The sequence below is a fragment of the Candoia aspera genome, chromosome 10 (assembly GCF_035149785.1).
Source record: "Candoia aspera isolate rCanAsp1 chromosome 10, rCanAsp1.hap2, whole genome shotgun sequence".
NCBI classification, from domain to species: domain Eukaryota; kingdom Metazoa; phylum Chordata; class Lepidosauria; order Squamata; family Boidae; genus Candoia; species Candoia aspera.
The window spans coordinates 11,515,819-11,529,286 of NC_086162.1; the positions used below are offsets into that span (position 1 = coordinate 11,515,819).

The window sequence follows — 13,468 nt, forward strand, 5'->3', positions numbered from 1 at the left end:
AACAACTAACATCAAAAATGTGCAGAGGGCCACAAAACCGATGAATAACAGCTTTTTAAAAAGAGTTCTCACACTTGGCCCAATGTATCTTATATTACTTCTCTACCTCCTTTTCCTTTGCATTCTCTTTTTAAGCCCCTGCAGGTTGAGATTTATATTACAGGAACTGGACGTGCTGTACTTTAGGTTCTGTTCCATCTTTCTTTACTGTGATCTGTTTCAGGTTTTGCCGTTCTCAGGCTGGGACTGGTAAAATAATAGATTTCCTTGACTCCAGCTCAGTCCACTTTCTTGTCTTTTAATATGCAGCCTAAAGTTTTAGAAGTCAGTCACTGTACAATCTTAATCAAATGTGAACATTCAGTTGAACCCTCTGGCAGGTCTTTAACTTGGTATCGTTCCCCAGACGCTCATGTTAATTTTCAGGGGCAGCACCGCCCTCACCCTGAAAATCCATGTCGCTGTTTGAGTATTGCAGTTTGTATTCTGCAAATGGATTGTTGCCTTATGTTCAAACTCCACATCAGTTTGCACTGTTAACATTTTCTCACCGTGTCCCTCCCCACCCCCTTGTATCAGTGCTGGGAATGGGGGAGAGAAGGCAGGTTGAAAGATCCTGGGGGGACGGAGCCCCTCAGCGAACACAGGCTTGCAGCTGCCCTGCCCGGTGGAGAGCTGAACACATTCCATGCTACTTGCTCACTGGCTTGATCTTTCCCAGCAGGATGAGGAACATATTGAAGAAAAGAAATTAAGTGTCAGAATTCCAGTAAACGAAGAAAGAAAATGCACCAAACAAACAATTGGAAACAGCAGCATTATCTGAAGCTCAGCACTTTACCATTCCACCTCCCCCCCCCCAAATGTATTTTGGCTTAGAAAGTAATCCAAGTGAGCCGAGACTCCGCTCCACATTTTGTAAGTCACTATTCTAAATAATAGATGGCTCTCCTCAGTGCTATCTCAGAATGCTGTGCCTTTGAGTAAAAAAAAAAAGAAAAAGAAAAAAAAGCAGCACTCTTAAGTATACCTCTCTAGTTTTCTTCCACCACCACCCCACTCCTTGCTCTCACAACTTCTTTAATACTGTGTTTTCCCTTCTCTTGTTTTCAGGGTTAGAAGCATTTATTTCTGAAATGTTATCCCGTTCCCAGTAAGAATTCCATGCCGTGTTTGCAGCCTGCTTAGGGGCCAGGGATAATTCTAAGAGGGGTGTGTGTGGTGTGTGTGTGTGCCTGCCTGCCTGCAAGCACGCTTGTCCCTCTCTGCCCACACTGGAGGAGGGAGCAAGGAGCATGTTCCAATCCCGTTTCCATGTCAACGATTCAGTCCACATTTGCCATCACACATTTGGCAAAATGTGTTTTAGGAGAGAAACCCTATTCCTCTTGTTTTTAGCGCCCTAATCTAGACCAGGTTTCCTAAACTGCCTTGATGCTGTGTTAAGTGGCAGGACCACTTTCATGAAACTCAACTTTAATAGGAGCCAACCTAGTGGTGGTGGCCTGTATTGCCATCTGGGAGTCACAAGCTAACTGAACTGTGGTATCAAAGCAAGCAGGAGCTGGCATTGCTCTGGAGGCCATGTGCTCAGTATCCAATGAAAGGAGAGGAGAAAGAAGTGCCGAGGAGCTGGAGCCTTCAACGTACTTGCATCCACTCTTAAGCTGCTGGGTTTCCCACTCAATTTATCTGAAATATTTCTCAACTCCCCATGACCCAAAATTGAGTCTGCTTAAGTTTTTAATAACATAAACCAGCAAGGGAAAAATGAAAATAGAGCCCACCAAAGCCATAAATAAGTGTTAAAAGATGCAAATCGTCCCAGATTCAGCCTGGAACTGGTACCATGGAAAGCCACAATCAGTGGTGACCATCGGTGGTCAGCACAGCTAATTAGAGCCTGACACCCCACTGTTCCAAGTACGTTGGACTCCGTGTTTTATAAGTAAACATCACTACTCATGCTCACTGGAGCTTATTGGCCTGTAGTTGCAAGCGTCTGGATGAATTTGGATGGATTATTGTGTATAGCTGGATCACAGTCTGATCTAAGGTTGCACACCAGTATATAGTCAAAAATTGACCATGTAGTTCCAAAATACATGTTTGGGCTGAAGGTTTCATTATTTATTTATTCATATTTCGTCACTGCTTATCTTGCTGACAGCGACTCTGGGCAGTTTACAATAAAATTAAAATAACTACAGATTAAAATACCATAAAAACAAAATTCTTCATAAAAGTATAAATATAAAATCCAAGATGGTGAATTCAAAGATCTTAATTTAATACATATAATTCCCCAGGGCCTCTTCACGGCGCTAACCACCCCCATGATTGATTACCCCCCCTCCCGCCCCAGGCAAGGTGGCAGAGCCAGGTCTTCACTCCCTTTCAGAAGGCCAGGAGAGTTGGGGCTTGCCTCACATCTGGGGGCAACATATTCCACAGGGCTGGGGCCAATTATAAGGTTTAATGCCATTAATGTAGAAATTGTAGATAATAACAGAAGTGCTGCACCAAGAGCTTGGTCAGTGACTTCATGAAGTCATGAACCATAGTTAACAAACCTATGGCTGAATTCATACAACACACTAAGACAAAACAAAAAGTAAATTATGACTTAGCATGTTGTGTGAATCTAGCTAATACAAAGCAAATGCTAATGTTTCCCCTAGAACTACAGTGCTTCAGAGTGTGTATGAATGAATCATCTGTCTGCAATTCTTTAAAGCAGCCATACTTTATCCTGGGATTGTGTGTCTGTAATTGTGGATCAGACAGTAAATGCCTTTCTAGCTCCACATCCTGTTTCTCACAATGCTGCCCACCTATGAGGTGCCCACCTGGTGGTAGGACATGAAGAGACCCTTTCCTGCTGCTGTCCCTCAGCAACTGTTATTCAGAGGTGCCAAGTCTCTGATCTTGGTGGTAATATATAGCTATTGTTGCAGGCACTTGTCAATACATGCCTTCAGCACCTGTTCCACCGTATTCTTCTACTGGAATTGCCTTGCTAGCTGGGGCTGGGGAAACCAAAGCTCACAGGTGAACATCAGGTAAGAGTTACTTTTCTGAAATAAAGATGGTCTTGCACCAAATTGGACCACAGTTGGTTTATACTTATCAATATTATCCTAGTAGGTTAGGTTCCCAAGGCTTCTGATAATCCAGTTTCACAGCCTGATGTGGGATGGGTTTGCCTGGCTTCCCATATCACACATGCCATGGTTTAACCATGATTTGCTGAATAAGCCACAGCTGGGTTCACAACCCCTCCTCAGCTGTAAACTATGCTATGCCCAAATCAAACAACCACATTATGCCGTAGCACCCAGCCTTTGTGTGCAAAGCATATGCTCTTGACACTGAGCCCCTGTCCTTGCTGGGTTAGTAATTTGGGAAGAGCCACTGCCTGCAGATCTAGGAACTCCCCAGGAAGGAAGGAGCAGCCTGTTTCTCAGATTGGAAAGGTACAGCTTGAAAAATAAGTCCTGAGGGAAGTAAGAGTTACTAACTGTAGGATTTCAAGTGCAAAAAAATGAACAAGAGATCAACCAGTTACTTAATTTGTCTACAGCCTATGAAAAAGAAGTTTAAGATACATGGTTGTGGCTTGAGAGAGCTGAGTAGAATATGACTTTACATTTTCGTTCTAGAATCTGATGCAAGTGTCTCACATCCCTTGGTAGCTTATCTAAGTATAGAACTAAAGGGGACTTGGAGAAAGATCTGTAACTACTAACATTTGAACAAGAGAACTACAAAATACAGAGACTTGTGGAGACTCAAAAATAGCCAAGCCCACTTACTTGATGAAATACCAAAGAAAACACTTAGACTTTTGTAGCATTAATAGTAGTTCTGATTAGAGTGGTATCTTTGTTGGCTTGTCAGTTGATGAGAAACACCAATTAATGTTATGGCGATTTGTAGATTTGGTAATATTACACGTGTTCTGAAGATGGGCTCCTTTCCTAATTACCTCTCTTCTGGATGGTAATTTTATTTTGATAACTGTGGTTGTCACTCTGTTGTTTTTTAGAGTCTCTAAATCTCTTTCCACTACCACCACCTTCCTAGAATACTCAACTGTGAGCCTCTGTCCACTCCACTCCTGCTAGCAAGGCAATTCTAAGAGGGGAATGGGGATACACAAGGGTTGAAGGGATGTGTAGCATTGGCAAGTTCCTTATGACATCATTAGAGAAGAGCAGGCATCTCTTCCTTCCATCCCCATGACAATGGTTGTATGTGTTACCACCAAAGATCTAAAACTGCATGCTTCTGAATATCAGTTGCTGGGGAATAACAGCAGGAAGGGGGTGTTGCTTATGGATGGGCATCTGGTGAGGGGCAGCATTGTAGGAAACAAGATGCTGGGCACAATAGGGCCTTGGTCTGATCTACCAATTTGCTGCTTAAGTATAATCTTTTATGCTATCTACATACACACACACACTTATTTTAAGAGGGTAAAACAGCTCTTGTGTAGCCCACATGTGTGTTTGAATGCATATGAAACCAGAGGAGTTTTGAAAAGGAAAAATGCAAAAGCCTTACTAGTCAGTTTCAGTACCCCTCCCCAGTGTTGTAAAAATCTAGGATTTTGGAAGTTACATGTTCCCATTTATGCATGAAAGGATTGGATTGGGCAGGGGGAAGAGATAATTTTAGTTGAATATAAGATAATTGGGCTATTAACTTGACATGACCACAAAGCAAATGAAAACTTAGGAAATTGCTCTGTTTGTGTGAACTGCTGTGTCCACTACTAAAATCGAATGTGTGGAAAGTTCTTCAGGGGCTGTAATTCAAACCTGGCACTTAAAAGTAGCCAAGTTACTGTATTTTCATTGATAAAGATAATGGGTACAAGAACGAACTTCTGGAATTACTTGCACAGGTTATAGGGTTAGAGTGTACCAAGTAAGTGGTTAATAAAGTGTGATTCATAAACAAGTACTAATAGAAATGATAAATAACGAAGTAGGCCGCAAAGGTAGAGAAGTAAGTTAAAGAATGATGAAGCAGAAATTCTAAGACAGATTTCTTACGATAGGGAAAAAAGTCCAAGTTTAATTGATTTGGATAAACCTATGAAACATGGTACATTGCATTACTTTGTTCTGCACAGGTAAAAACAGCAATTTGAAGCCAAAACTGGAGATAAGAGCTATTAAGAAAGTAGATTTGATTTAGGAAACTTAATGAAGGGATGCTGGTTTCCTGTTTCCTGTATTTTTTGGTAGTTCAGATGGGATTTATATGTCACTATGGTTAAATATCCTGGCATGTGTGTTGCCTTTTTCTTTTATGGCTCCAGTATGCTTGCTAGAATCATTGGAACTTTTTTTACTAAACCTGTAATTCTTGTGTGATAAACCTGCATATTTCTGCTATCCACCAGAGAGGCCGTGTTCACACAACACACTAGCCCATGAATCACTGAATCATGGTTGCCTGAATGCCTAGTTTGTGCAAACCAAGACAATCAGATCCAACTCCATTTTAGGTTAGCATGTTGCTGTACATTCAGCCAGAAACTGGACTTGGCATGTAATAACTTAATAGAGATTTGGAGTTGAAATGTCCTGCTTCAGCACAAAGGTAGGCATTTGGGTGTCAAAGACCAGCTGAGTACATATGGATCTCACATGTTGCTTCTGGCATTGCAAGTAATGAATTTCACACCTTACAATCAATTACACTGTTGTCCTTTGGGCCCCCATGCTGCTGAGATATTGATGAAAGAAACTTAGGGTGCACAAAGGATGCTCCCCAATTCCCTGCAGCATTAAGCCGTAGTCCACAGGAAATGTAAATTAATTTCTTGGTTGGTTTAAAGCCTTGACCATCGTGCCATAATGTCTGTTTGCAGAATACACTGAAGGACAAACTAGAAGTTACGTTTTGGCTCAGTGTTGGTGTGAACTTGCCTCCTATGATTAATTCATGGTTCACTCCGTCATGCGAATTAAACAGATGAGCCCCGGTGCCCCCGGTATTTCTTGCACCACAGAAATTCATCCTCTTTTGAACCTGCTCGGAACCGCGCGCCTGTCTTTTCTGAAGGAGCAGGGCCACCCATCGCCGGTTTTCCCAAGTTATTACAGCGAGCATCGCAAGCGGAATGAACTTTCCCACTCCTGCTCCATCCAGCAGGCTCTCCTTGAAGTTTTGATCTATTCTGGCAGTTCATCTCTCCGGCCTTTATGCGGCGTCTCCTTAATCCCTCCTGCCCTTAAAGCTACCAGTCCCAGACTTCGCTAGCGACGGGAGGCTTTGTGCGCTTGCAAAAAAAAGAGAGCCGCTTCCCTCCGGAGGTAACTGGGAGCGGACGGGCCCGGAGCTCCCTCCGCCGTCCTCTTGAGCGAAGGTTCCTCCGCTCCGCCTGGGCTGTTTTGTCAGCAGCGAAGCTTCCTTTTGTGGCGTCGAAAAGCTCGAGTTCGGCTCCTCGGCCGGCAATCCGTAGCAGTTTTTGCGAGTGGCCGGCGGCTGTTCGCTTCCAGCTTCAGCCGTGCTGAGCTGAAAGCATCCAGGGCCTGGCAGCTCCTCCTTTGTGAGCGGGGGAGGGGAAAGGGCGCTCCGCTCCGCGCCAGATTCCACTCCGGGTTTGGCAGGTTGCCGCGGCGCTGGGTAAAATGGCAGTGCTGAGCCTCGTGTCGGAGTGAGCAGGACTCGGCGGACGAGAGTCGGAAGCCGCCGCCACTCGGCTCGCCTCGGTCTCGCCTCTCGGCCCGGCTCCGCGCAAGGGACTCCGTCCGGCGTCTCCTCGCCCGCCGTGCCCCCCTTCCCTTTCTCCTTCCCCCACCGGGAGCCCCGTCCTGCTCCCCTCCCCCTTTCCTCCTCCTCCTCCCCCCCTTTCTTCGCCGGCTGCAACTGAGCGAGGAGGCACCGCGGGGCCAGGCCCCTCGCACCCGCGTCCAGCCCGCCGGAGCTCGCCGCGCCGGGGGAGGAATGAGACCCCGTTGTCCCGCGGAGCCCGCCGCCGCTTGAGCGGGGAGGACGAGGAGGAGGAGGAGGAGAAGAGCGGTGAGGCCTTGTGCCGGCCGGCCGGCCAGGCAGGGAGTAGGTCGGGCGGGGGGGGGGGCTGGCTGGCTGGGGAGGGGGGATCATGGCCGCTCAGGTGGCCCCCGCCGCCGCCAGCAGCTTGGGTGCCCCGGCTCCGTCCGAGCTGAAGAAAGCGGAGGCGCAGCAGCGGGATTGTTCGTTGGAGGAGGCGGGGGGCGAGGCGGCGGAGCGCGCCGGCGAGAAGCAGTCGGAAAGTGAAGGTCCCCCGGGAAAGGAACTGCAGGACGGGGCCGAGAGCAATGGCGGGGGCGCCGGGGCCGAGCCCGACCTGAAGAGCCCCAACGGGAACCCGGGTCCTAGGCCCGTCGCCACCCTGAACAATAACCTCCCGGAGCCGCCCGGTAGTGGCGGCGGCAGTAGCAACAGCAGCGACGGGGTGGGGACGCCGCAGCAGCAGCAGCAGCAGCAACCGCCGCCCCCGACTCATACGGCCGCCTTGCCCCCGCCAGCCTATGGGTTCGGGCAGCCCTACGGTCGAGGCGCCCAGGCGGCTGCGGCCGTCGTCGCGGCCGCTGCTTTCCACCAACATGGCGGACAACAAAGCCCTGGCATGGCAGCGCTGCAGAGCGGGGGCCTGGAGCAGTCGTACTCGGGGCCCGCGGGGCCCCCCCAGGGGCCGCCCCCTCCCCAGAACTCGCATGGTGTCGGCAGCGCGGAGCACGGCTTCCCCAACCACCAGTACAACTCCTACTACCCCGCTGCCGGGCGCAGCGCCGGCGCCTACCCGCCTCCCCCTCAGGCCTACGCCCTGAGCTCCCCCCGGGGAAACGCTCAAAGCCCCGCTCAAGCCGGGGCGAAACCGCCGGCGTCGGCTTTTCAACAGCAGCGGTTCGGGGCCATGGGGCCCTCGGCCGGCGGCGCAGGAGTCGGCAGCGTCGGGGGCGCTACCCCGCAACCCACGTCGACCCCCACCCTCAACCAGCTGCTCACTTCCCCTAGCTCGACCAGGGGCTATCAAGGGTACCCCGGGGCCGATTACGCGAGCGGCCCCCAGGACGGTGGAGCGACGGCCAAGGCCCCGGCCGCACCGGACATTGCCTCTCAGTACAGCGGGGGCACCGGTCAGGGCTGGGCGGCAGCCGCCCCGGGAAGCCAACAAAGGAGCCACCACGCGCCCATGAGCCCCGGGAGCAGCAGTGCCGCCGGGGGACAGTCGCTCGCCAGGAGCCAGCAGGTAAACCCGGGCGCGGGGGAAGGGGGTGCCGGGGCGCCCCTGGCCCGTCGGCCGGGGGGTGGCTGGAGAGGGCCAAGGGCGAAGGCAGGAGGGGAGCCCGCCGTTCTGCGGGGCTGGGGGGGCCGCCTCTGTGGGCCCGGGCTCGCCTGGGCTTTCCCAGGCCCACATCGCTAGCGAGCTGCCATTGTCTGCCTCTCTTTCCTCTGTCTCTAAAATGGCTGCCTCTCTGCCTTCCCTTCCTCCCTTCTCCAGCCTTAGTGGCGGCTCTTTCCGAGAGGGCCCTTCTGCTCGGTGGTTTTCCTTCCTCGCCGCGAGCCTGTCGGGGGGTCCTGGGGGTGGGGGGAGGCAAGGCTGGTCGCCGCCACCTCTGGGGACGGAGGGTGGGGTGGGAAAAAATAGCTCCCTGTTGCTGCCTTGGGAAAAAAGAGGGTGTGCGGAGCAGCTTGTGGCTGGCGAGGTCGGCGGGGCTCGGCTCTTTGGCATCTCCCTCCACCCCCTTGGGGTGGGTCGGTTTGAGCGGCCTGTGAGGTGCCAGGGGGTAGGAAGAGGGCAAGGGACCTCCTTGGACACCCTCCTCTTGCCCACGCTGGCCGGAGCCATTTTCTGAGTAACCTTTTTAGATCGCCAGGTGCCTTCAGCTTCTGCCTGGCAGTGCTGGTAAACAGTTCAGTGATTGGAGTAGTAAGTGCAGATTGCTTTGGTTTGGGATTTGAATTATGGAGGTAAAATCCTTCTGTCAAAGCCAGGAGACAGTTGGTCTTAGGTTGACATCCTATCTGTGATCTGATTGGCTCCCCATCTCCTGCTCTTGGCCATTTATAATTGCCTCTGATGTAATGGTACAACAATCCTGATGAGCTCATAAACTTTTACACTCTGCTTTTCCTACCAGCCATAATCCAGAGCATCCCTGCCACTTTCGACTTTTTATTATTCTTATTATTACGATTCCGCAGCTGAAATTGGCTGTGACCTTGAGGAGGTTCAGCAGGAGCAGATCCACAGACGGGCTGCCCTCGATGCATTGTGCCTGAAACAAAAGAGGCGGAGGTGCATTTTGTGCTAACATGAATTTATTTTGCTTGTTAAGCCTGGAGTCGATTCTGTGGACACAATATTGTGTGCAGTGTAATTTCCCTTCTGTCAAACTAATTCATTTATTTTGGTTCTGCAACTCTCTCCTGGAGAATAAGTGATTCTTTTCAAGTTTTATAGTGCTCCTCTATTTTCAGCAGGACCTGACCTTTTTCATCTTGAATCACTGGCTGCAGAACCAGAAATAAAATAATTATAATCCATTATTTTCAAAATTGGTATTGCGTAAGCATTCCATTTTATTCTAGAAGGCAAATAAATAGAATTATTTTCTTGAAGGAAAAAGTTGAATCTCAGTTTTAATATAGGGACATTTAATAAAAAAAATGTCTGTAATAACACAAATTGAGGAATAAATCTTTGCATGTTTTTTGCCAGGGAAAGGTCGTTCAGTTATACCTTAATTATAACTGGAATTTGAAGTTTTATTTTAAAAATGTAGGTAATATACATTAGGTTGTCCTGTTGATCTGCTTTTTGCTATATGTTTGTCTGTTAAAAGGTAAATATATTTCATTTATCTGCTGAATTCTTAGTAGTTTAGGCTTTTCATCGGGGTTTGTAATACTTTAATTTGGTAGTTTTGCACCAGGAGCAAAAAAGGGAGATTAACATAAACTTTATTTTTTAAAGAAATGTATGCATGGATATTATTATAGATACTCTTTAGCTTAAATATACGTTTTATGCAGTGTTGCCAACATCCATGCTGCTGTAGTATAATGAGCTGTTTAAATGAGTTTACACTTCTAGGAAGATGATAGACAAGAGGAGATATGGGGAAACAGAAGCTGGCTGTTCCACTAATTCTTCTGAGGTAGAAGTGTAATTTTTTTTCAGATTTGGCTCAACTCTAGGCAAATTGTAATGATTCTGTGTGTCTGTAGGTGAAACTTTGCACAAATTTTTTACAGCGTCTAATATGCTGAAAGTCTGGTATGTTCATCAGAGAGCTATAATTGTCTTGGTAACCTGAAATACCTGAGTAATGTATGTTTGCATTGCCCTTCATACTTGTAAAAATGCTCGCCATACATCAGGGGTTTTCTTAAACATTGAGGATGCTTTCCATATTGGTTCACATATGTTTTTGCGGCAAATGCTGATTACTCCTTAGCATTTTTGCATCTCATTAATAGCTGAAACTAATTATTTTATTGAAAAGTTTTATGACAACAATTAGGAGCAAGAATGTGCAAATCACACTAGGTTATATATATGAGAATACCTTCTTTAGGGATAATGAAATACTATCTACTTTGTAATAGGTGAATTGGAATTAAGATGATATGTAAATAAAAATGATTTTTGCATGCAAGTATTTGATATGCATGTCAGGATCTTTTAGGGCAGTGGAGGAGAAGGGATGGAGTATGCTTCAGTCCACCCCCACCCCGCCCCCCACCCCGCCTATTCATTCAGGATGTGTTTGAAAAATAAAGATGAGAGTAACATTTTTTTAAGCTGTACTTATTTGTAAGACTTAACTTTATTACTCATCTTACATAGTCCTGGTTCAAGTGATAAATGTCTGGGATGTTTAGAAAGGAATGCTAGAACAAAAAAAGAAGAAATGAAATAGATTAATTCCTGTTTTCATATGGCACTGTGTTGCATAATTTGTTAGGTTCTCATTGCTAGATCTGATCTAGTGACATAGAAGGATGTCTAAGGATAATTAACTTGGCAGTATTTGTAGTTAATAATTAGTTTATCTGTCTTACTTTAAAGAAACCAAGATTGCTACCTTTATGTGCAGTTACTGTAGAAGCATTAAACAGTTTTATGACTATTGTGTGGGGCTTGGGAGGCTACAATACACTTAAAAGTAATTAACAAAACCCTAAAAATATAATGTAAAAAATTAAATAAATTTACAAACATGCATTATGGTTTTGGCTTAACATGTGTGTATTTAATCATTGTGATGTATAAATCATGGTTTATAGTTTAGCAGTCTGTGTCTAGGTTTATTTTTCACATTTACCTTTAGTGCTTGGTTTTTGACTTAGAGAAATCAGCAGTTGTGGTTTGTAAACTGTGGTGTATGGCTTAGGGTTTAGTTTATTCTCCAGAGCATGATGGCTTAATGCAGTGGCTGAACCTAGTCTTTGAATGCTTACATACTCTTGCATGCAGTATTGATACTGCCTATTGTGATATTTCTGACTTGGAAGTATGAACATCAGTAAAAGTAGCAGACTTTTAGCCCTGAAATACACTCTAGAAATTTATGAGTTCTTGATCAGTTCTTGCATGGCTGTCACTTGAATTGTAGGCATCTAGAAACAATAATTTGGGAATGACTAGTTATTACAAACAGTTCTGCAGTAGGTTATATCCCTTTTTTTAAAAATACATTTCATAAACAATTTACAAAACTGTTGGATCTTTGGATATTTACAGTCAGCCCAAATGCTTACCTTTTAGCAGCAGTAAGTGCTGATGTGTTCTTGCCAAGTATTTTTTATTATATTGACTTTGAATTTATTTAAAATGATGCTTTAACAAAAGATGCATTTTAGGCTTAATACTTGGTCCTTATTATTAGTGTTGAGACTAAAGTTAAGGGAAATATGGAAAGGTTTAAAAGTGAATTGGATGAAATTGGTACTAAGTGTGTCTGTACTACTAATGAGTTCTTATTCTTTAGAGTTAAAATGGTGTCTGGAATGATAATAGCATTTTTACTGTGGTTTTTTTAATCCTTATTTTCATTAAATTAGTCTTTGGCTACATGTGCTGCCAGAAGAGTGGTAACTTTGGTATAAGTTTTGGGTTTAATGGGTTAGAAGATTCTTTGAATTGGTCTGCATTGATAGATGCTTGGCTTTGTTCAATCAATACACATAATTATTTTTAAAAAAACTAATTACTGCATATTATACGTGCAGTGATAGTTGGCCACATTTGGATATTACTAGGCCCTATGATTCTAAGGCTATGTGATCAAAAACATAGGAGCTATTCCACCAGCTAGAAGTGCACTGGAAAAATGGTTTCTGAAAAAACAGACCACAGTCGCATGTGTGCTAAAACACTGCTGGCTGTTATCTTGAACGCCCTGTATGGCTTGCATATGGGCTTCCTGAATGAACACAGTGCCCTGCACACATCTGACTGACCTCTTCGTTGGCTTTTTAAAGAGCATGAAAACACACCATCTCAACAAGTTTGTAATTACTGCTATTCTTTTAAGTATTGCTTTAAATTGTTTTTAATATCTTAGATTTTAAATGGAAATTGCCAAGAGGCCTTGGTGTATTTATTAAGTATCTGGGTCAAGAAAATTATATGAGATTCTGAATGCCAGGACAAGGCTTTTGGAAACCTTGTACCATTGAAATCTTGTTGATTAAAATGTGCAAACTGAACACATGGCTGTATATGGATCCCAAAAGCCTGGGATACAGTATTCTGTGACCTTTAAAGTTGCAGCCTGATTTAGCTTTTGATGTGCCAAAATAGGTAAATGAAGAGTAATAGTTTATCTACACTTTAATTTCCTTTAATTTTGAAGGTGAAATAAATTTACAGTAGTTTTTGTCCTAACCCCATCCATTATGTTAAATGTGCCCCCTTCTGAACATGCCTGGAAAATGTTGGATATTCCTGTCATAGGCCATTCCTTTTGCATAAGAAAAGGTCCTTACTAATAAGATGTTGACAAAATAATATGCTTTGCAGAATTTCCGTGGGCAGGACACTTTGATTCTATACAATGCCAGGGACAAATGATACCAGTGCAGAAGGGGACAATCTGACTGTGTCTATAGCTATAAGTGAAAATAGTATAAATTTGGAAAGATGCACTAAATGAATACTTTATTCACATATAACTTCATATAATTTTCCTTGATGTCCTTGAAGTCAGTTCTAGATTCATGGCATAGTATGGTTAATTTTGGCTTAGTGTAATACATGAAACTAGCTACTGTGATTTCTAAGTTTTAAACAGATGGGTAACTTAATTTTCAGTCAAAAGCTGCAATCTTTCAGAGTAATTTGCTGGTGCCATGTTGTGGATGCGCCTGAAAGAAACCATGGCTGTAGCCAGAGCCAAAAATATGTTTTAAATAATCTCTTCTCTCACAGCTGAAGGTAGGGAGAGAACACTGTTAT

At 45.2% G+C, this 13,468-nt stretch overlaps 1 protein-coding gene across 1 annotated transcript in view; it reads left to right on the top strand.

The window, feature by feature from the left end:
- The first annotated feature begins 7,102 nt into the window (after nt 1-7,102).
- Nucleotides 7,103-13,468, top strand: part of ARID1A (AT-rich interaction domain 1A) — an 84,311-nt gene continuing 77,945 nt past the window's right edge. Inside the window, exon 1 of the mRNA XM_063312223.1 lies at nt 7,103-8,251. Within this exon, the coding sequence (XP_063168293.1) occupies nt 7,121-8,251 (1,131 nt within the window). The 5' untranslated portion in view covers nt 7,103-7,120. The remainder of the gene's footprint in view (nt 8,252-13,468) is intronic.